Source organism: Oreochromis niloticus, linkage group LG14, assembly GCF_001858045.2.
Source record: "Oreochromis niloticus isolate F11D_XX linkage group LG14, O_niloticus_UMD_NMBU, whole genome shotgun sequence".
Lineage (NCBI taxonomy): Eukaryota > Metazoa > Chordata > Actinopteri > Cichliformes > Cichlidae > Oreochromis > Oreochromis niloticus.
In genome coordinates this window covers 34,805,259-34,828,817 of record NC_031979.2, presented here as the reverse complement: position 1 = coordinate 34,828,817, position 23,559 = coordinate 34,805,259, and the positions used below count along the sequence as shown (strand labels likewise).

Sequence of the window (23,559 nt, the reverse complement as noted above, 5' to 3'; positions counted from 1 at the left end):
TTTTCCCTGGGCATTGTCTTATAATCAGACTGCCCGCAGAGTCGAGAATTTAAGAACATTGAACCTTTGTGTTATAATGACCCTAACAAGTACGAGGCTAGAGAAGAAAATGAGGTGTAGAATGACCAATCTTTTATTCACTAACACGAAATATTATACGAAAGATAACACAGCGACCTAAGAATAAAATACCGTGAATGAAATTGACTTCAAACCAACGTAAGTAACAGGGAGAAAGACATCTATCTAGTACTAACCTTAAAAAAAAATACACGTTTTGAAATCCTTAATAATCGGATAAGATTACTTGGGGGAGAAGGTTTACCTGCAAGTCAATACCCAGGCCTAATTTTACCCTGTAATTTTGCCATTCGTTGATTTCCGTGAGGAGCGTACGTTATTCGTCATGATGTCACTCTCGGGGAGGCCAGCCCCTTTTCTCCTTAGAGAAGACGGTCGGCCATTTTAGGTTCATCAGTCGTCATTTCACATCGCTACAGTAGGACGGAGAACGTCAGGACTCAATATTTCTCTTACAACTGTAGTGGAGAATTGCCTACTATGAACTGAAACTCTTCCTAAAATCAAAACAATTAGATCCTAGTGTGAAGTGACGCATAAGCCAGTAGTTTCCAGTGTCGAGTTGTAATTTTTTGCACCTCAATGTAGCTAGAGGAAATGGCTGTGGAAAGCATGACTGTCCATCCAAACTCCCCAACTACCAACCACGAACACAACAGTCTCCTGACTGACGAAAGGTCGAGTAATTCTACAGTCATATTTAAATGAAATTATTTATTTGTCCTGTGCTTTTACACAAAAAGCCCGGGGTTTCTTTTTCCTTTTTTTCTGTCAGAGGGATTAAACTCGCCTTTTCTGGAAAACGAGTACAGAGGTAACGCCATGTTGATACGACAACGCCAACTGGGAGGCCAAAAAAACTTCTGGGATAACGTTGTTCCCTTTGTTTTATTTACGTTTATCACAATCAACGAGCAATCGACTTGAGCCAGCCTGTCTCAAGGAAAAAAGATGAGGTTGAAACAGCTGATAAATCATACTTTAAGCGACCATACTTAACAATTCGACGACTGATCACGGCGCCTTGGCTAACTAATCACCCTCTCTTAAAAAAAACTTAACTAATTAGTTCAGTTAATCGTGTGTGTGTGTTTGGTAACAATAGCGATCACAGCGTTAAAAGAAAAAAACACAAACATTAAACTGGTGTTTTTTTGCTAACGGTGAGGCCTACTTTCAGGCTAGCAGCGTTAGCATATTAGCTGGTGTTACCAACGTATGCTGTTGGCAACAACAGAGAAAGGCTAAGCTAAGGGCTAATACTTATGTTGACTGTGATTTTTAAGGTCGTCGATATTTCTAAGGGCTGCTGTTTTTTTTAAGTAGCCCAACTTTAAGTCATTTGATCACCATCGTCGATTATTATCGGTTCAAATGCATTTGTGCCGTTGGCGGTGTGTAGCACTTTATTGCACCCTTGGCGCTACGCACTTAAAATTGTCGTCGTCTCCTCGTCTCATTAATTGTAAATAACTCAAACAAGAAAAACCCTTTAGCTCCCCTTATTAACGCCCTTTAACAGTCAACGTTTAATTGTCGTTAAATTTTTTTTTTTTTTTCCTTTTTGCTGTAGTTATGGATGTATTTTAACTAACATGCCATTTTTATTCACAGTCGTGCCCACACTGACTCGTCCCCAACATCCCCCCGAAGTCCCCCCACCTCCCCCAAAATGTGTAAAACGTCTGCAAAGCATCCCAAAAGTGTTTCAAGTCAAACACAAAAGTTCCCTTCTCCACTGTCCCCAGTTGGCAAAATTTGCTGTACCCGGTTGGTCCCCCACTTTCCAATCCCCACAAACCCCAACTTAGTGTCCCCGAAAGTTTAGCGAGAAATTTAATTTTTTTCTGTTGTTTTGAGTGCAAAATGTGAAGAGAGCCCGTCACAGTAAGTATTCCCCATTTTAATCGTGGCCCTTTGTGCTTATAGAGTTAAGTTATGGAGTCGAATATTGAGCTAATAATGTGCCATAATGCATGGTAAACCATTTGATCCGGAATAATCATGTGCTCTGCTAAACTTCAGCTGTCTGTTAGGAGATTTTACACTTTGGATATAAATGGAAACTGTCTGGTGTAACTAACATGGCGAACTGATCATGCACAGGACTGGACTTTATTGTGCTCAGCTTACAAATAACTAAGTAAATAACAGTTTTTCCTCTCCACAGCTCTGTACAGCTAAGCTTGTTTTGGTAGTATAGAGTATGCTTGAATGGGGTTTCCTGTTTTACATTATTCCTTAAATTGAGAAGCAGCAGGTTATATGTGTGTGTATGGGGGCATTTCAGAATTGCAGGGAGGCCAACAGCTTGTGCCCATAGCGAATCCCAGCCACCCCCTATTCACAACAACCTGCCTTCACAATGCAGCCAAATCCCTGTGCTATGAAAGGGAGCCCTTCTTTGTAACAGGTCTGTGCAGTAATGTGAGTCATAAAGTAGGGGGCTGAGTTTGTGGTGTTTGATTAAAAGCTGATAGCTGTTTTTAGGACAAATAATCTTATAGAGTCTGCTAAAATGTTTCAGATAATAAGTCAAAAATGGACTGGACTGGGTTAGTTGGTATCTGATACTGCGTGTCTTTCTACTTATTTCCAGAGAGAATAAGTGTAGTTTAATTCTGGCCCATGGTCCCGAGTACCAAATATGAAGACAGATTTTGTTGTTTATTCTGGATTGTGTCTTGTGAGCAATCAGCAGATAACTGAATTTTGTTCTGGGAGTGAGTCCAGGTTTTATAAGCTTATTTTTAATAAAAGTGAAAGTTTACTAGGTCATCTGTGGATATCTTTGCACTGTCAAACCTAAAAATCAGTCAAATCTGGAATAGCTACTAATGAAAGATGACCTTTGTACTCCTCGAAGCAGTCCCTTGGCAGGCTAAATCTTGGTAGCAGCCAGGATTTGTGGTGGAAGGTGGACTTTGCTGGAGACAGTTTTCATTCTTCTTTAAGCTAATCTTTAAGCTAATGTGTTTGTGGCATTCTCTTTTTTTTTAATAAGATATTTGCTGTTTTGAGGGGAGAAAGTGGGCTCTGATGATTAAGGCTGATAAGTTTGCTTCCCCTGAGAAAGCCAGTGAGCTGAGGATGTGGTGCAGTGCAGACTACACGTACAGTGGAGTTGACATTTTGCCTCAAAAGCAGATCAACTGTCTTCCACCACCTGCTCCATCTTAGCTCACTGTGGACTCAGAGGAGGACAAAACCTGCCTTTGAGAGTCTGATACTGAATGGCAGTAGTCTTCTCAGTGAATCAGTTAACTCCTGTTCACATCATCCAGAGCTCAGACCTCTCCCTGTCTGCTGGACACAGTGCTTGTCAGCCTACTTTGGGTGTTGGCTTTTGCAGGAGAGACACAAGCGTCTTTCTCAAATAGGGAGGGACTAATATTTTTTCTTTTCTTTGTTACTAACATTTTTGTGTCAACATTTTATGACGTGTGTCTTGCACAGTTTTGACGTAACAGAGTGCCACAGGTTTTTTTTTTTTCTTTTGTAGGCCAGCCCAGAAGTTGGCATCGACCTGGCTCCCTCAGCTAAAAGCCAGTAGGATGTTTCCACGGGCTTCTAGATTGTGGCAGGAAATGAGCTCTGTGGAAAATAAAAGTTTATGATAAATACATATTTTGTTCAGCAATTTAATCTGAGATTTAGACTCATTACTGCAGCACTCTGTTGCAAGTTCTTGTTATTTTGAGAGATGGCCAAACATAAACACGTTAAAGTACTCAAAACCTTCTCTGAGGTAGTCCTCAGTTACAGCAGACATCAGGAACTGTCTCTGTTTATTTTTTTTCTACACCAGATGGATGTGCTTCATATAAGAAGTTAAAATACATTCAAAAGAAAAATAGGCCTTATAGGGTATTTTTACCTCCGGATCCTTTTACTCTGGCAGTGTTCCAGCTGTGGTGGCTAAAATCTGTCTGCATACAGACAAAAACATGAACACTTGGCATATTGCGCAGACTTCCTTTGTGGTTACTCCTGCTGCTGTAGGAGTGATGATTGCATTTTATCTGTGTATGATAACACACGCACAGAGGCTAACGAGGTGAAAAGACACCAGCATTGCTGTCGTGAGTGTTAATAATAGGAGCACAGTATTACATATACACATGACCTAATTTGAAGTCTAAAATTGTTCATGCTCATCACGTTATGAGGTTAAATCCAAAGGAAAGCTGTTGATGCTGTTTCTGGAAGCTGTGTAGACGATGTAGAAAGTTCGCCTTGAATACACAGTTTTGTGTATTTTAGTTCACCATTCAGCCTTTTTTTATCTATCCTTCTGTTTGGATGACCTAGATAATATGTCAATAAGCAGCTGTGCAGTCTAACCTCACTGCAGGAGCGTTTGAGTTTGTTTTTTTAATCTTTAGTGCGATTATATATCCCTCCCAGTGTATGCATAAAGTGTTGTTTGACATTTTAGTGTTGCCTTCACCTGGCTTATACGATTGAAAGGTCATCCTTGGCTGATTCTTATGGCAGTCCCAGATATTTATTATGTGCAGTCTTTACAGGAATGCATGTGAATACAAATACAAAATCATTAACTTTAACATCAACCTATCATAGATTTCAAATTCTGCAGTTAAATTTACATTTACCCATCTAACAGTGTGACAGTCAGTCCATCAGAATACACCGTATAACCTTGTAAATCTTCAGCATCAGAAATGTTCCTGGCAGAAAGTGGTACGTGCTACAGAATAATAGTCTCTTTTAGAATTATAGACAACCATCAGCTCATATCACAGTCACATGGCAGCAGTGTAAGCAGAGACCCTCAGACCCCTCCAGCCAGATCCTCCAGCTCTCCAAGGGGACACTGAGGGGTTCCTGAGCCAGCTGAGAGACATGATCTCTCCAGCATGTCCTGTATCTATCCCAGGGTCTCCTCTCGGCGGCATACCTGGGTTACAAAAATACGACACACAGTAAACAAGGATCTAGATGAATTTGACTGATAATTTTGAAAATCAGAAATCGAGACGGCTCAATCAAAAAATGGCACCATCTATGATATTAGCAGCAGATTATGATCGATGACTCGTTCTTAATTGCGCATGTTTTCCTGTATCCTCAATTTTCAAATTCACCAAGCCTCTGTACTCGTTTTCGCCGATTTATCCCCAGCTGCATAAATAAAGTCATTCTTGCTTCTTCCTCTTTGTTTGTAGAATTTTATTGTGCATTTATCTTTGTAAAATTTTGTGGCCGTAACATTAAAGATGGCTTTCTTTTCATATACAGGGCAGAAGATGGAGAGCTGGAGGAGGGCGAGTTGGAAGATGATGGGGGAGAAATGGAGGAGGAAGAAATGGCAGGTGTGTCAGCAGTCGGTCCAGGTGGAGACGGTGAAGAAGTGGGTGGAGGTGAAGGAGGCCACGAAGGGTCAGCGGAGCGGCCTCGGCGAAGTAGGGAGCGCCATGCTAGCAGCGATTCAGATGACGAGAGAGCCCACCGTCGTAAGAGGAAGCGGAAGAAGGAGCGAGAAAGAGAAAAGAGGAGGTCCAAGAAGAAACGCAAATCACGACATAAAGTAAGAATTGTGGTTAACGCAGAGGTGAAAACACCCTTGTTTTCTGGCTTAAAAATATCAACTCTAACATTTGTCCCTTTTTCTCTCAGCGTCATGCGTCCTCGGATGATGACCACTCAGACTACAGTGAGGAGTCTGACTACAGTCCCAGTGAGAAAAGGAAGTATAGAGAGTACAGCCCCCAGTACGGTTCTGTAAGTCTGAAAAGAAAACTTTCCCCACACTCATATTATGTGTACATAATAAAATGTGATCATTATGACAGTATTCTCAGTTTATCAATGTCTTATCTCTCTCTAGTCTCGCGGGAGCTACGTTGGCTCAAAGAGAGGTGGTTACATGAAGATGGACAAACAGGGTTATGGAGGTTACGATGACTACGAAGATGACAACTATGAGGGAGAGGAAGATGAAGATATGGGGGATGATGACTACGATGACTTCACCAAGGAGCTCAACCAGTACCGAAAGGCCAAGGAGGGAGGAGGCGGCCGTGGTGGGCGAGGTAGTTTCACGGCAGTTTGAAAAATAGACTTTTAAACATATTCTGCTGTTTGCTAAATATTTGCTCAGCTGACAAGTCAACATGGTTTAATAACAAGACCGTACACGGAAAAATCAAATCTAAGATCCAACATTGTGACAAGGCCAGCCGTCTTTTCTGGGGATATTTTCAAACAAGTAAAGAGAAAAATTTATCACTGTGTTATCAAAGTTCACTATTTTACCTGCACCACAGTTGAATTTGCACATATGTGGCACACACTCGAGCATATTTGCATACATACATACATACATACATACAAGTTCTCTTATCAATCCAAATTTCACAGATAAGTTGCTGACAGGTGGTGTCCTGCTTTTTTAGCTTATTCTTACTTCACTTCTCTCTTTGTCTCTGTGCAGGGGGCAGAGGTCGTATGAAGAACCAGAGAGGCCGAGGATTAATGAGAGGAGGGAGGAGGGGAAGAGGAGGAAGCAGAGGAAGAGGAGGGCGAGGCGGAGGAGGAAAGATGGGAGGAGATGATGATGGAGACGGCTACGGAGATGAAATGGAGGTAAGGATTAGAGCTCAGAATAAAACCCATTGTCTTTTGCTTTGGTCAAAGTTTAGAAGGCAAAAATGTTTCCCTCCTACATTTCCTGTGTTTTGTGTATGTGTGCAGTTGTTTAAATATACTGGAAGTGTGCCAGTAAACAAAAACCACGTGGAGCAATAATTTACTTCAGAAAACTAGCCTGATCTGGCTTAGACAAACATACAGCTTCTGTACTATTTATATTTTGCTCCAAGTTCATTAAGAGTCAGTAAATGACAATAATAATCCCTGTCCATACAGTATGGAGATGATGACTACGACATGGGTGATGATGACTATGATGACTACTCGAAAGAGCTCAACCAGTACAAGAAGTCCAAAGACAGAGGCAGAGGTTTGTTCTTCGTCTCTTAATTTCTTGCAGAAATCTAAAGTATCCTTTTATTTAAATTGGACCTACATTGTTTGTTTTTTCTTGTTTTCATATATTATTGAGATAATGGTTTGTGCGCATATTAAATATGGCCAAAGACTCACATAATGCCATCAGTGTATGTGCAAGTGTTTCTGTGAGCCAAAAACTGAGGTACCAGACTGTTCTAAACATTCAGTTTCAGTATTTTTTTTTTTTAAATCTTTCATCCTGTTGATGTCATAGAAGCTAGATGTCCATACTATGGCACACAGCTCTAGCTGAGCACTGAAGCCCCACATGCTGTTAAAACCTGTTTGTGAGGCCAATCAGCAGAAAGTTGCCTGAGCATTAAAGGGAGGGTTAAGGGAACTAAAATGGCTAAACTATGAATTATGCAAAATTAATGGGGAAATAGATCCTTTTCTTTTGCCCAAAAGTTCACTCACACTGTCTGTTGACTTCTCCACCAGGTGGTAAAGGGGGCCGCGGGCGAGGCAGAGGTAAAGGAGGACGGGGTATGATTAGAGGAGCAAAGGGTCGAAACAGAGGGAGAGGAAGAGGAGACATGGGGAATGATGATGACAACGGAGACATGGACAATGGGGTAAAACTTTCATAATTATTATGAGCTCAGCCTAAAGCGCCCTGATCTGGTAACAAACTGGACAGTACAGCTAATTTGTCTTTGCTGGTTGTGTGCGGTGGATTCAGGATGGTGTTGGAGGTGATGGCCCGGGAATGGGGAGGAGGAATCAGAATGAAAAGCATCAGGACAAGAAAGGAAAGGCCATCTGCAAGTACTACATCGAGGGGAGATGCACTTGGGTAGGATGGCACAAATATCATTAATATGTATTATTAATGCTATTTTGTTATATACATGCAGTTCAGTTCACTTTTCAAAGTGCACATATTAAGTTGAAATAAGAGTACATTTCCAAATTTTGTATTACATTAGTTCCAATCGGACATGCGCACATCTCCTTTGAGGTTGCATTAGGAAGGGCATCCGGCGCACATCTCTGCCAAATCACACATGCAGAGTTGTAACTTTCTAATAGTTTTTCATGATTTCATACCTCAAATGCATTTAAAAAAAAAGTATTTTAGAGTTTTATAAACATGTTTTAGAAACAAATTTAAACCCAACTATACTGTTTAGCACACTAGCTACCCCCTGACTGGATAAAAATACAATGGTTTCCAGTGGAAATTTCAACGTTTGGTGCCAGGAATCTATAGCTAAATACAAATATTATAAAAGGCTTTATACTAACAAACTCTTACAGCAGCATGTAATAACGACAGCTGCAAGATGCAGAGGAAATGCTGTGTTGTTTATTTTGGTCTACAAATTATCTGTAGGCTTCTGCCTCAGCCCTGACATCCATAACACACACGTTTTTTCCATCCAACAGGGCGACCACTGTAACTTCAGCCATGACATTGAGCTGCCAAAGAAGAAGGAGTTGTGCAAGTTCTACATCACTGGATTCTGTGCCCGAGCTGACCACTGTCCTTACATGCATGATATCCTTTGCTGTTGACCACATGGAGAGCCTCTTTATCAGTATAGATAAGGCAGTCTGGAGTTGTGGATCAGAACCAGTTTTTCCAATCAAATTAAACTTAAATCTCTGACTAGTGAGTCAAGTTAAAAGTCAAGCTGGCAATATTTACCAGTATGAAATTGCATAAGTGAAATCAAACCAGGGTTTACACCAGTTTATTCCGATCCTGGCGGCCCACCAGGCCAAAGTTGACCCCTTGCTCGATATATGCACCAGTGTTTTGTTTCAGGGTTTGTTTGTTTTTTAAAAGCTCCAATCGTTAAAATGACCATTTAGTTTTCATATTAGTTTGAACAACCATTAAAACTATGAAGAAAAGATGAACTAGTAAATTGTTATATCCAATAATCAGGGTAAATGATTTACTGCTGTATGTGAGTGAGGTTAAATATGATGCCATGCTGTATCAATCGCCTTACCCACTTTGTCTGATAACTGTGTTGACACAACTGATAATGTGACACGAGTGTTCCTCCTTGACTCCCGTGCTACGTGAATTCCCCTGTAAGCTGTTCCACACCACAGGGAAGTGTGTCAATGGTGACGAGTGTATGTTCTCCCATGAGGAACTCAACGATGATACTCGGGAGCTGCTTAACAAGGTAGGAACCTCCGACCTCGAAGACAGTCACCTCGTTTATTTTCTGTAAACTCTCACACTATTAAGTGTATATAAGTTAGATTTTTGCCACTTGCACAGTCTGCCAATTTAAGTTGACAGACTGTTGTTTTTGTTTGCCTTCAGTTGTGTTTTTTTAAGATTCACCTAGCAGTGAATTTTTCTTGGTTTTGTAGATGCTGGCAGAGGATGCAGAAGCTGGAGCTGAGGACGAAAAAGAGGTGGAGGAGCTGAAGAAGCAAGGAATTAACCCGCTTCCTAAGCCCCCTCCTGGAGTCGGCCTCCTCCCAACCCCTCCCCGGCCAGTTCCTGTTGAAACCAACACAGGTGGTGTGGATTTTGCTGGGCCTCCAACTGGTGACTTTGGGGGTCTTCCTGGACCTAATCAGGTGCCCATAGTTGTCAAAGGTCCCCCAGGACCAGGGCCTATTCCTGGCCCTGGCCCTGGTCCCTGCGCCGGTCCACCTGTCCACGGTCCTGATGGAAGTCCCTTCCAAGGTGGCCCGCCGAATCCAGCTGGCCCTCCTCCTCCTCCCCACATGGGTCCCCCACCTCCTGCTGGTGGAGGAGGAGGAGGAGGCATGGGGAAGAAGATCCCCTCGTTGTTTGAGATTAAAGTTCAGCCCACAGGACAGCTGGCCCAGAAACTGGCAGTTAGGTAAGAGATCAGAAATGCAAAGAATTAAAGAGAGTATTTGTATAATCCACATCCTGACTTTGTCTGTAAGAAGATCCAAGTTCTCAGTTTTTGGAATGTAGGAATACTGTGTGAGGTTTTTACTCTGAGAACTGAAAACGTTTTCTGAACATTTGTGAAACTGCTTTAAGGGTGAGAAGCAGCTGCTTAGATTCACAACAGCTCAAAGGTTCCTCCCAAAACCTGAGTGTTGAGTAGACAAAGGATTTTCAGTGCAATAATTATTTTAGTATTTGAGTATTGATTTTGTCAGACTTCTAGGAAATGCACAACTAGCAGAGAGAATAATGTCTAACAGGAATTAGTATCTACGTTTTTTAAATTAACTCTAAATAATTAAAAAAAAGTTTGCTTTGAGAGTCACTATCCGAATTCTAAATCACACTCCCGCTTTTGTATTAGAAGCCAGGCCCCCAGTACCAACCAGGGTCAGACCCCAACACCTGGACCTCAAGGGCCCCCTGGTGCCCCTCCTCCCCGATTCCCTGCCCCTCCAGGTATGATGCCCCCTGACATGCAGAACATGGGCCCCAACCTTGGAATGAACCAGGGCCCTCCCAACATGGGACCCGGTGGACCACCAATGATGGGAGGATTTCCACCAGGAGAGGGCCCTCCACATGGAGGTGCTATGCCTCCAGGTCCTCCTCAGGGAGGAGGAAACTTCTACAATAACTTCTACAATCAGCAAGAGGGTATGAAGATGGAGGGAGTGGTTCAAGAAGGTGAGATCATTTTATACTAAATACCAAAATAGAGTTGGAGCAGCTTACTTCAAACAATGGTGGCTCTTAAACTTATGAGAATGTCGTCTGTTCCCTATCAGGTGACAGTTACCAGGGTTTTTCCGGTATGGACGAGAGAGGAGGAACAGGAAAATTTGGAAATCAGTCAGGCAGCCAGGAAGGCCCTGCTAATGGAGCCACAGCCAATCAGGGAGGGATCTCTGTGCCTGACTTTCTGCCACCAGCTCAGCGCGTCCTCTTCATGAGGATCCAACAGAAGCAGCAAGAGGAAGAGGAAAGGGCTCGCAGGATGGCCGAGGGAGGAGCAGAAAAAAGCAGAGACACTGAAGGTAGGGGAACAGCACCTGCATCTGTGTATAAATGATTCCTGTGGCATAGTGAGTTGTAGCATCCTTTGCAACTATTCCTCTTTCCGTATGAATGTCCAAAAACAGGAGAAACCTGTAAAACCAAAGACTTCAGACTTAAAACCATTTTAAGTGTAACAGAAATGAGACAGAGGTGACCCTTTCAGTGATTGCTTAGAGTTGACCAAAATGTCAAATCCCTCTTTTCCTAGGTGACTCAGGGAACTGGTATTCTAGTGAGGATGAGGATGGCGGTGGTAGCGTGACTTCCATCCTGAAGACCCTCCGTCAGCAGACCCAGGCTCCTCAGAAATCTGACGTGCATCCAAGCGACCCACGCCTCCAGAAAGCCTCTCCTTCCCACCCTCCAGCTCGCCCAGCAGACCCCCGCTTAGCTCGGGATCCACGCTTGGCACGTGCTGCTGAGTCAGCTCAAATCTCTGACCCCACCCACTCCACGCTCGCTCCATCGTCATCTGGACCACCTGCAGACCCCAGGCTAGCCAGGCTAGCTGCCGCTGCCTCAGTAGGATCCGCCTCCCATTCGCCTCCAGCTGCTAAGCCTGAACCTCCCCTGGTCTATAAGCCTCCTCCGCTCACGACCCCGGCAGTGGATGAGGAAGAGACTGAGCGGGTTCTACGGGACAAGCCTGTGCCGATTCCTCTGGATCCGCTTATGGGTATGGCTCTGAAAGACCCACGTTCCCAGTTGCAGCAGTTCAGCCACATCAAGAAGGATATTATTCTTCACATGCCAGCCTTCGCTAAAACCATCACCTGGTCTCCTGAAGATCTGCTTCCGCTCCCTATTCCCAAGCAGGACCTGCTTCCTCTACCCCCAGGCATCCCTCCCGTGTCCACCCTTGACTCACGTCTGTCCCGCGGTCAGCAGCAGCTCCACACGCCGCTCCCTCACTCGCAGCCTCCTTCCGTACAGCCTCCTCCTTCCTTAGATGCCCCTGCTCCCTCCTCCTCAGCTTCCACCCTCCCAGAATTTGAATTTCTGTCTCGCATCCTGAAGAATGTTAACTCCAGCACGTCCCAGACTCCTTCTCCTCCTCATTTACCCACACCTCCTACCACTATGCCAGTTATGGGTCAACCTCAGTCCATGCCTGCAGCTTCTATAGAAAAGCCTGTTGACCCCCGTGTTGCCCGCAAAGTCCCCTCTGATCCCCGTCTCCAGCCACAGAAGTCGGCACTGAAGCAGCCATCAGAACCTGCGCCCCCTCCCTCCACATCTCCTGCACCAGCATCTAGTTCTTCTCCACCTGCCATTGCTCCCTACGACCCACGGCTGCTCTCCTCAGTTGGGGCAGGGCGCAGTGTAGGGGCCGGGACACCAGGGGGTGCCAGTGTGCTGAGCAGCATTAGTCTGTATGACCCTCGGACTAACAAACCAGGCAGCCCTGGTACCAGCAGTGGCTCTAACAACTCACCCAGCTCAGCCAGCCAAACTGAGTCCAAACTCAGTGACCCCACAACGAGTAAACCTAAATCCAAGGAGCCCCTCTTTGTTCGGAAGTCTGCATTGGACCAACCAGAGCCAGAGAAAAGTACAGAGCAAGGCACGGATAGATACAACAGCTATAACAGGCCCCGGCCCAAACCTGCGCCTTCACCTAACTCCACAGCTCAGGGCGGGGCTGCTGCAGCTGGGGTGGTTGCACCTGGAGGTCAGGGTGCTCCTGGATCTGCTGCAGACCAGGGGCCCGCAGGGGTCCATAACCTACCGGTATCCTCTTTATTTGGTGTTGTGAAGCAGGCTAGTAAGCCTGGTGGGACAAGCAGCCCCTTTGGGGGAAACAGCCCTGCACAGTCTGATCAGGCAGCCACAGAGCAGGACAACGGCTCCCTGAAGGAAGTTTTCAAAGGCTTTGACCCCACAGCCTCTCCCTTCTGCCAGTGACACTGATCCTGGAACCCTGACGCCCCAGATGTGGCAGCTGGGTGTGGGTTGATTCAAGTTTTTGGACACTGAACATGTCAGTGAAAAGAGAAACTTGCACTGCGGCAACTGCCTGTAAGACGAGTTTAGATAAGATTGGCAGCAGACGTATTACACACACAGACACACACACACACACTCAACCACAGTGTTTCAGATTCTATAAAAGACTCTCGGGTAGCGTTTAAAGTTTAAAGTGAAATCTCTATTTTAAACAGACTTATTGATGTATAAATAGATGTATTCTCTCATCTCAGTGCTTAATGAAAATGATTATCCTGACAACAGAACACATTTATATGGAATGAAACTTTAAGCATCACATGTGTTTAAATCTCCTTTTATTTAAGTTTCTCACATCCTTCTGTTTCGTATTTCTTCTCTTCTTAAAGCTGATGTGCTCGTGTATATATGCATATTTTTTGGTTAGTTACAGATGGCTGTGCTCTTTGTAACAAATTAAAAGCTTTTTTTATATCTGATTTTCCCAACAATATATTGTTTATTTTTGGTGTTTCTTTAAACAGAATCAAGAGCACTGAGGCAACTTACTTTACACCTGTCAAAACTAAATGCCCTCCATATCACTGCCTTTGCTTTCATCCACTGTTCTCTGTCGTTGGCGTTATATCAAACTAAACCATTTTTTTTTTCTTTTCATGTTACTTTTTTTCCTGCAGAAATGACTGAAATGGTCTAACCCTAAATCTTTATTCTACTTAAATGCTTTTTTAAGTATTTTTCTACTCCTTTGCACTGTCAGCTTGTGTCTCTGAGGCTTGTATTAATATTTTGAGTGGCTGTAACCCTTCACGCTGTTCATGTACAGCTCCATTTCAGGTGTTTAGCTCTTACAGGTGACAGGCTCTTTAACCACTACACAACCGTTGAAGCCCCTAATTCTCACAGATTTTGCCTTTACTCCGGTCTGGTTGCTGTGAGGAGAAACAGACTTTCACTTGAACATTTATTTTTATCGGTTTGTGAATATGGAGAGCACTTAAGCTCTAGTTTCCGTAGAGCTTAATGGGTGTTAGGAAAAAGCAGGAAACAGGTTTAGCTGCTCAGACTGATGACTGACTCGGTCACTTCGCTCTCCACTGGCACATTTAGGTAGCGGTTAGTTATCCATTGAATCATGTCCTTTTTATCTCTGCTGCCAAAACCGGTTTTGTCAAAGTTATTTCCATGTATTTCCTCCTGATTACATTCGAATTTGGACCACTGAATTAAAAGTCATCTACATCTCCGTGTTTAGTTTCTTTGTTTTGTTTTATTAGCTGTTCTGAATAGAGAAGTTTTCCGTCTTCCATTCTCAATTGAAATGCTTGGCTGGTGGCACCATGACAATCATAAACTACATTTGGACCTAAAATTCAGATAACTTGTACGTCTCGCGTTGATCTGTGCTCCCTCTGCTTTTCATCTGAACCATGCCAACCAAAATAAATGAAACGAACTAAAAAATTGTTTGAAAAAGTGGACGTGTAATTGTGGAAATGTTCACTTCATGGTTTGGACTTACAGCCTAGATGAGAGTGCAAGTCTTCTCTCCAGAACGTCTGCCATAAACACCGTGAATTGGAAGTGAGTCCAGCGTCTGAATCAGGGTGAGGGAAAGCGGTTGTTCCTGTTTGTTATAAGGAGGGAGCGGTTTCATTGCCATTCTCGTTGGTGAATCTGTGCGTGTGCGGTCAGTTGTGGCGGGTTCAGACGTTTTTGACCTCCAGAAAGTGAAGATTGTACAACAGCTCTCAGGATCGTTGTCGTCTGTCTTGTGTATAAACGTTTTAATTTATTTTTTTATACTTGAGTAAATATACTTCCTCACTTGTAAATTTTGAGCTGAATCATTTTGTATGTCAGAGATTACCACTCACCTCAGTGGGGCGTTGGCGCTCTGCAGCAGCGTGAGGAGAGGAAAGACGTTCATGTCTGGTTTTGTGTATGAAGATTCAGATAAGAAAAATTCACTATTATGTCCTCCTCCCTGCCAGTCCATTTAAAAGCCTGTCAGGAGGCTGAGTGTCAGCTATAGCAAGTGTGAAAGTTGTTTGTTTTTTCCTTTATGGATTTCTTTTTTTTCTTTTTTTAAAAAAATATTTTATTATTTTGTTTGTTTTTCCCTCACTATGTAAATTTGACCAGTATCCAGTTCTCGTCTTTGGAGGAGTGGAGTTTTCTAACTGTACACTGTAGGTGAGGTTGTAAGTATTTAAATAAAATTAATACATGATCAATCAGTTTCAAGTGTTTCCTGTGTCGTTATTACCTCGGATGATTCATATGACCCATTTTTGTTTTCTTTCGAAGCCTCTAAGTAATTCATTGAAGTCACAATTGTTCAGCAGGATGAACGTAGTGACCGCTGAGCTGTCTGCATCTCCAGTCAAATCACAGATTATCTAAAAACACCCTTTGGCCTGCTTTTCAGATGTATTTTGCACAAGCGAGCTGTCATTTTTTTTTTATTGTTCTTTTATATATTTAGACCTGAACCGTGCAGTTCTTGGCTCGGCCCCTGTGGATTTGGATCAGTACCTCAGCAGCACACAGCCTGTTTCCTGGTTAAGTACGATCCACTACTGACTCACTTCCTGCTACCCTCCCATCCTGCAGCGCTGGCTCCAGGAAGACAAACTATTCATCCCGAACCTCAAAGGTTTCCTATCACACACGCGAGCGCACATGTTCTCCTCTGACGGTTTGGTTCTACGTGTTGTACCTGCCTGTGACCTTCAGCACAGCACAACACAATGTTATACAAGGTTATCCAATAGCTAATTAAAATGATTATTACCTTTATTTAATTAAGAGATTTGATGTCTGGAACTTCCTATGTCTTCCTTGGTCAAATGCAGTAATGTAAAACACAAAATCTACAACATCATAAATAAATTAGAGAATACCCTCTTTAAATTCTAAGGTTTTAGAAATTGAGAAATATTAAAAATTGTCTAAAAATTAGGTAGAAACAAAGTATGACATTACAAAATTATTTAACAAAAACTACAGGGCAGTGATTATCAGTTGTACACTACTTTTTGTAAGGCACTGCACATACATGGAGTCCATTGTATAGAGTATAATGATTCACTATGTGGTCTTAGGTGTGTGTTGAAACAAGAAGAAATGAGCTCAGCAATGATGTTAGAGAAGTAATCGTTGTTGGCCATCAGCTGGGGAACAAACAACATGAAGTCCATCTGAATGAGTGGACGTCTCAGCAAATTTACTCCAGGGTGATGTACCGTGCAATGTTTAGGCCTCAGTTGGCATGTTAAATTTAAAAGTTCGAAATTAGAATGAGAATGAACAAGTGGGGCTTTTTTGGACGTGTTTCCAGCTTACGTTTGCAAAGTTGTATCTGAACAAACCACAAGACTTCAGGAGCACAGCAGACCAAAGTGGAGATGTTTGACAATGATGCACAGCACCAACTAAAGTACCCAGAACATGAGCACAAACACCTCAAACCAACTGCCAGCACGCTGTTGGAGGGGTGATGATCTGGGCTGGTTTTGCAGCCACGAGGCTGAGGCACCTTACAGTCACCGAGTCGACAGTGAACTCCCCTGTTTACCAAAGTAATCTAGAGTCTGACAGGTAAACTTTGGTTGCTCTGCTCTGCAGAAGGACAATGATCCCAAGCACGCCCGTGTGAGCAGACCCCTGTGGAACAACGTTTTAGAGGTCAAGATTTTTCATTCTTGACAATAAAATATAGTTCATGGTAAGACAGTTATGATTTAAACCATTGTATTGTTTTATCAGAAAATATTATAGCATGGTTATAAATAAAAATATAATTTAATGTGACAAAGTGCTTTTAGAGCTCTGTAAAGACTGCCCTGATTACTTCACATTTATCTTTGACTTGGGTCTTTCTTAATTTGGCCTGAGGAGGCTGAGGTGCAGATGCTTATCAAAATTTGGGACATCTGCACGTGAACTGCCTTCAATAAACTTTGGTTTGTATTGTAATATCTATTCTCAACTTCTTCTTTTTCTCCATTTTAATTTATTTAGAAAACATTAAAACGATTAAATAGGTTTACATTTTTAGTAATGACAAAACTGAAAGTAAAGTAAAGACAGTCTGGAAAATCCACTGAATTTAAAACAACAAAAAAAAAGAATCACAAAACGTTCTTCACTCTTCAGCACAGCTGAAGTTTTCCAGATAAGATCCGTGGGATTGAATATGGTGATCCAGACTTCCGAGGACATGAAAACTCATTGCTGAAATAGGGAAATATGCAGTGCTGTCGTCTACTTTTAGTATGATGCATTGGGGTTTTTTTGTATTGTTAAGTAGATGACCTGTACTCATACTGGTGTTTTCCCAGAGTTCCCTCACACTCTGAGTTGTGCGTTGGGCGTATCTGTTATCAGTAATCTGCTTAGCTCCCTGTTCGGGGAAACTACCTGTGGTGAGAGTATATTTAGAAGATGTGATCCTCTTAGAGGACGACTTCAGCTTGGATTTGGACTCTGATGGTCTGTGAGCCGCGGTGCTCGTAGTGCTGGTCCTGCGCCTGTGGGGGCGCAGCGTGTGAAGGGTGACGTTGGTGGCCAGGCTGAACTTTCAATCTCCATTCACAAGATCTCTTATGTCTCTCTCTTTTGTGCCCGTCTGTCTCGCTATCATGGGAGTCTCTAAAAAATTCCCACATGCTGCACGCTGAAGAGTGGAGGACACAGACGTTAAAGGACTAAAGGGATTTATTGCACCCAGAGGACTGGCAATTACTATTAAAGAGCTTCTTTGCTTAAACAATTAACCAACTAATCCCATCATCTGCGTCAAATAAAAGTAAAGAACATATTGTTGTCCTGTGGTCGTTTTCTCTCCCAGGCGCCCACGCTCTCCAGACAGGGAGTCTGTCTGTCTCTGTGAGCTGCTTGTTGGAAGCTGATTCAGATAAGAGTGTCTGTTAATGCCAGAAGGACACAAATGTAAACGCCACCTCTCATTTCTGCTCTGTCTTTGTCTTATTATTATGTTGGGACAGCCAAGCTGATCATTTGAACACAACTGCCAGAATGTCTTTCTGAACTCTGTGGAAACTGCAACCATAACCTGCAGCTCACAGGCTAGACTTATTAGACTTATTTTTAATCCTCGTGTTTGGCAGGAAGGTAGGAACTGTGTGCGCTGAACCGAACAGAGCAGCAAAGAAAACCCCAGAAACATATGTAGTTCTGTTAGAACTTCATTACCGTTAGCAGCACACAGTAGTAGTTTTTATCCACAATACACACAAAAACCCCTCAGATGCTGTGTTGTAACCTGATTAAAGCTTATTTTATTTAATTAAATAACAGACTCAAACTCTGACCTGATTCATAGCTGTCTTAACTGAAATCCTGGATATTACTTTGTTGTCTTGGTTGTTGTGTAAACAAGCGCTAATAACGGTTATATGCTGGTTATGCCACATATTCCAAATATAAAGGTCACCAACCAAAACCATGTACAAACGTGGAAAGACTTCCCTGACACTTGAACAAACCCCTGAGCTTATCACACAAACAACATTTGGTTTGCGAAACGTGACCTTTTACATCTGATTAAGGATTCAATAACACGTAACACTAAACTGCTGAAAAATTTAAAGAAACAGCAGATCTCAATGGGGAAAAATCAGACTGTATAGATATACTGACTGGATAACGTGTTGTGAATCTTTCCATGACAATGATTTGTCATGGAATGACTCATTTGATGGAAATTAAAATGATCAGCCTACAGAGGGCTGAATTCAAAGACACTGGACAGTCTGAGGTGTCGCGTGGACCAAAACATAACATGAGGTGCTCTGTTGGATTTAGGCCAGACATTGTTGTGCACCGGGGGGCAGGGGGGCGGGGGGGGCGCAGGACCCACTGATCCAGCTTAGGGTCTGACAGTCAGCCCAAGGATTCATCCTGATATCTAATGGCAGGTTGCCGATGGTTGCCTAGCCTGTGGAAGTTTGTGCATTTTGCACAGCTTCTCTAGACCCTTTAGCGTTTGTCACATGTGCTCAAGGTGAACCTGCTCTCATCTGTGAAAAGCACAGGACGCCAGTGGTGCAGCTGGTAATTCTGGTATCATGTGGCAAATGCCAGTCGGGCTTGAAGGTGCTGGGCAGTGAGCACAGGGTTCACTAGACAGTGTTGGGTCTTCAGGCCACCCTCATGAAGTATGCTTCCGATTGTTTGGTCAGAGACATTCACACCAGCTGCATTTTGTAGCTCTGCCAGTGCTCATCCTGTTCCTCCTGTCACTAAGAAGCAGATACTGGTCGCACTGACGGGTTGCTTTCTATGGCCCTGCCCCCTGAGTAACCACCTGTCTCCTGGAATCTCCTCCATGCTATTGAGCTTGGAGATACATCAGGTTGTCTGGCAATGGCTTGCATTGATGTGCCATCCTGGAAGAGTTGGACTACCTGTGCATCCTCAGCAAGCATGTGCCTGTAGGGTCCAGGTATCACCTCATGCTACCAGTAGTGACCATGACCCTGGTCAAATGCAAAGCAAGTGAAATAACAGTCAGAAAAGATGAGAAGGGAGGAAATTTCTGTGGCCTCCACCTGAAAAATCATTCCTGTTTTGAGGTTTGTTCCATTGTTGCCAATCTAGTGCAGCTGAAACTGATTAGCAGCGCCCTCTGCTACTTACTGACCAGATCAGTATCCCAGAAGTTTAACTGACCTGATGCCGTACTCTGATTAAAACCTGATCCTTTAATTTTTTTGAGCTAATGTTATTGCTATGTGGTCTGTGTGATCAACAGTGTAACAGCCAGTTGGGAATGTTTCTGACTGACCATATTAGACCTCATGTAATACGTTTGTGGGAGAAAATGTACAGAAAATACAGGAAATGATAAAAAGTTGAAAAGTGTGGAATGTCCCTTTAATGTTATTTTTATGTGCTGAGGAAAAAAACATAAAATCAAATGTTTAATTTGTTAAAGGATGAAGTTCAGGTTTGATGACACTGTCTCTGTGGTAATATCAGGACTCTTTATTGTGCTTTGGGTAGAAATGGTGAGAAACCCTGAAGGTGAGCCGTGAATCTGTTTCTGCTCCTGCCGTGGCATGTTGCCACTTTGTGACCTCTACACAAACTGGCAACATGCCTCAGCAAACTGCACCTGGTGGGATACAGCAAATTGATATCCAACTGAGTTTAACACCTCTATTTTCTGCTGATGCTTTCTATAAACATCAGCTATTTTAAAAACATATTTTTGTTTACAGTAATTAAACGTCTGAATCCTTCTTGAGGGAATCAGACTTCAAATGTATCAAATCATATGACAGATCACTTAAGGTTTGACTTATTTGATCCAACAGGAATCAGATTAACATGAATCTTTCTTTGATGGAGATGGTGAAGGAATCGTGACCGGTTCTCCTGCATGAGAGGAAAACTCGAGAACAGGACGCTCCCTTCTGTGTCAGCTCCACCTGCTGCGTCAGAAGGATTTTCTTTAAATCTCGCCTGGTGCCACTTCTTGTATCTTCTGTTACTGTGCTGACTCCACCCATCTGGCACTCCAGAAAATGTAAGCACACAGCTACACCCGATGAGTTTCACACAGCCTCTCGTGACGTCAGAAGACCCTAAGAACAAATGATTTCTGAGAGACTCTGACAGTGAAAAGACTTGGCAGTGTTCACTGTGGCCTTCAGCTGCAGAGTTTCTGATGAATAGATCAGCAGTGCGAGGTTGGGATGAACAAACTGACATCACTATGCTGGTATGTATCTGTTCAACATGTGACTGGAGCCTTTGTGGAAGACACATGCTTGTGGTGCCTGTGCACATGAGTGCCTGTGTGTGTGTTCCTATAGATCTGCCTCACAGCTCAGTATCTATGTTGTATCGGCCTTTGTGTGTGTGGCTGTTTGTATTAATCATCATTTCACTTACAGTAAATACAAACCTGAGATCATTTTTTGTGACAGTGTGGCAAACGGTGAGTTTGATATTAAACTCATCTGGATTAGATAATCCTGATGAGTTTGATATTAAACTCATCTGGATTAGATAATCCTGATGAGTTTGATATTAAACTCATCTGGATTAGATAATCCTGATGAGTTTGATATTAAACTCATCTGGATTAGATAATCCTGATCAGAATGAACCCTTTCTACTGTAGACCCACTCTCCCTGTAGTTATACTGCAATAAGCCTAGGCTGCTGGGGGCTTCCCATGATGCACCGAGTGTTTCTTCTTCACGCTCCTCTTTGTTTATACACCATTTTGCATTTGATCATTAGTTATTACTAATCTCTGACTCTCTTCCATACTGTGTGTGTTGTCCTTTTCCCCTTCTTCACCTTCGATCGTTCACTGCAGATGGCCCCGCCCCTCCCTGAGCCTGGTGCTGCTGGAGGTTTCTTCCTGTTAAAAGGGATTTTTTCCTTCCCACTGTCACAAAGTGCCTTCTCACAGGGGGTTGGTTGAATATTGGGTTTTTTTATTATTATTAAAGGGTCTTTAACTTACAGTACAAAGCACCTTGAGTGCTGGAAATACTCACTGTATGTTCTGATTGAATTGCTTTGAATGAACGCAACAGATGGACGAAAGAAACCCTGCAATTCTGCATGTTTTCATGCAGACTTGTGTCACTTCTGCTGGACCACACCGTCCATTTCAGCCAATTCCTACCAACATCAGCTGATGGCTCAGCTGATACCCTTCAACATATCCAGTTGGTAGACATCATACAGGTGGAGCCGTTCAAGCTGCTTTAAGGGTAATTTTTGGTTCCACAGATGTGTCTGTCTGCATAAGTGTGTCTGTTTGTATAGTGAACGTGAAGCTACTTTGCAACCCACCTCCTCCCTGGCTGCCATATCTGACTTGTTCCCACTGAGGCCTGCTCTGCTCAGTGCTGGGATCTTAATGCTACTTTCAGACTCACGCTATCCACATGTGCACATGGAAAAACAGAATCATTTATATGCAGATGGAAATAACGACGTCCCTTTGACTACAGTGGTCCTGATGTTTTGGTTGCTTCTGTATCTGTCTGTGAAGCCTCCACTTAGATGTTTTTAGAGACTGCTGGATTATTATGGAGACCTTTAGACCCCCCAGAGTGTCGTGGGAACTCTGTCAGGGATATCTAACTAGGACTTGGACTTTACAGGTGGATAATGTAAGATGATGAAATCAACATTTGATTGATTTAACACATTATCTGAAAAAACAAACAAACAAACAATCAGACTTCAAGGAGAACTGAGAGCCTAAGCACATGTATGTTATGTTGTTTTGCATAAGGGTGAGTGTGTGTGTGTGTGTGTGTGTGTGTGTGTGTGTGTGTGTGTGTGTGTGTGTGTCTGTGTGTGTCTGTGTGTGTCTGTGTGTGTGAGATAACAGCGTTTAGCCCTCCACTTCATCAAACTAAGACTCTGGGATTGTCAAGTTTGCAGTTCCCATGAGGCCTTGGTGCATGCGCGCACACACACACACACACACACACACACAAACACACACACACACACACACACACACACAGGCAGTCATACTGCATTCCCTAGGCTCTTCTAGCCTCTTATCCTAACTCCCCACAATTACATGCCTGACCCGAACCTTTACCCTAAGCCTGACCTAAAACTCTTTCTTACCTGAACCCAGGAACCAGGTCCGGACTCTCAAACAGCAGTTTGGAGGCATGGCAGAAAGTGGGAAGCCTTCCAAAGGTCTATAACTCCAAACTGGTCCCCACAAAAATAAACATTCACGCCGCTTCCTGTGCCTGTTGAAAAAAAAAATTCCTCCCATTGCTGCTCCCATCCTGGGAAGACTCCTCCTTTCTTTTCCTTTTTAAAAACCTACTTTCCTCCCTTGTCCTTTTTATTTTCCTCATTTTCTTTCCTTTCTCTCTTTCTTTCCTTGTGCTCAGGTTACTACAGTTCATGGTTTGATGGTCACTGTCCTTGCTGCCATCAAAACAAACTCTTTTCATATCTCCTTCCGTTTTCCTCTTCATCCTCTGTACTGGTCCCATTCCTCCTCCATGATGGATCACTTGTGCAACTAAACAATGCTGTGCTTTCCTGTCAGAGCCAAAAGGAACATCACATTCTCAGCCAGGCCAGAGTCTGAAAAAAGAAAAACTTTTTCCTCTCTACACTGATAACCATCCTGAAACTGACATTTAATGTCATTCTTCAAATGCTGTACGAATTTTGGGAGAGAGCTCTTAGAGTTATAAAATCCTGGAGTATATTTTCAGCACATATGTAAACATCTAGAAGTTATTTGGTTTGAAGCCAAAACTCTGAGTGTAATCTGAGATAGTTTATTAGACTGCGATGCTGGTGTTCAGGCTGCACTGTTTATTTAGAAAGGGACAGTCAACAGAGTCTGTGCCGTGCAGGACAGATGTCTTGAGAATGAGGGGCTGGATGTTTTCAAAATAAGATCCTGTTTTTAATCTAGACTTTTCCTCGTGAAGTTTTGTGGTGTCCTAAAATTTAAGCCTGTGATACAAACTGTCTGAAAGTGTCACGCCATCCACCTCGGC

At 43.0% G+C, this 23,559-nt stretch overlaps 1 protein-coding gene and 1 long non-coding RNA gene across 4 annotated transcripts; one reads left to right on the top strand and one right to left on the bottom strand.

Moving 5' to 3' along the window:
- Positions 1-429: 429 nt before the first annotated feature.
- On the top strand, positions 430-15,259 carry zc3h4 (zinc finger CCCH-type containing 4). Of its 3 annotated transcripts, none has more exons than XM_005461131.4 (14): positions 430-758; positions 5,344-5,632; positions 5,722-5,826; positions 5,933-6,137; positions 6,539-6,690; positions 6,973-7,066; positions 7,558-7,691; positions 7,799-7,912; positions 8,506-8,617; positions 9,151-9,260; positions 9,454-9,935; positions 10,380-10,699; positions 10,801-11,049; positions 11,280-15,259. In XM_005461131.4, exons 1-14 carry the CDS (start codon positions 679-681, stop codon positions 12,974-12,976), a joined length of 4,143 nt encoding a protein of 1,380 aa, XP_005461188.1. In that variant the 5' UTR covers positions 430-678; the 3' UTR covers positions 12,977-15,259. The 3 variants fall into 3 exon arrangements, with proteins under 3 accessions (XP_005461188.1, XP_005461187.1, XP_005461189.1); XM_005461130.4 differs by having other exon boundaries at positions 10,377-10,699; XM_005461132.4 differs by lacking the exon at positions 430-758 and adding an exon at positions 811-1,968 and having other exon boundaries at positions 10,377-10,699.
- LOC112842104 (uncharacterized) lies at positions 4,059-23,046 on the bottom strand. Its single transcript, XR_003213740.1, has 2 exons — positions 22,658-23,046; positions 4,059-5,002 (listed from the first exon to the last, which is right to left on the bottom strand). It is a non-coding gene; the product is annotated as an uncharacterized LOC112842104 (long non-coding RNA).
- Between the last annotated feature and the right edge of the window lie 513 nt (positions 23,047-23,559).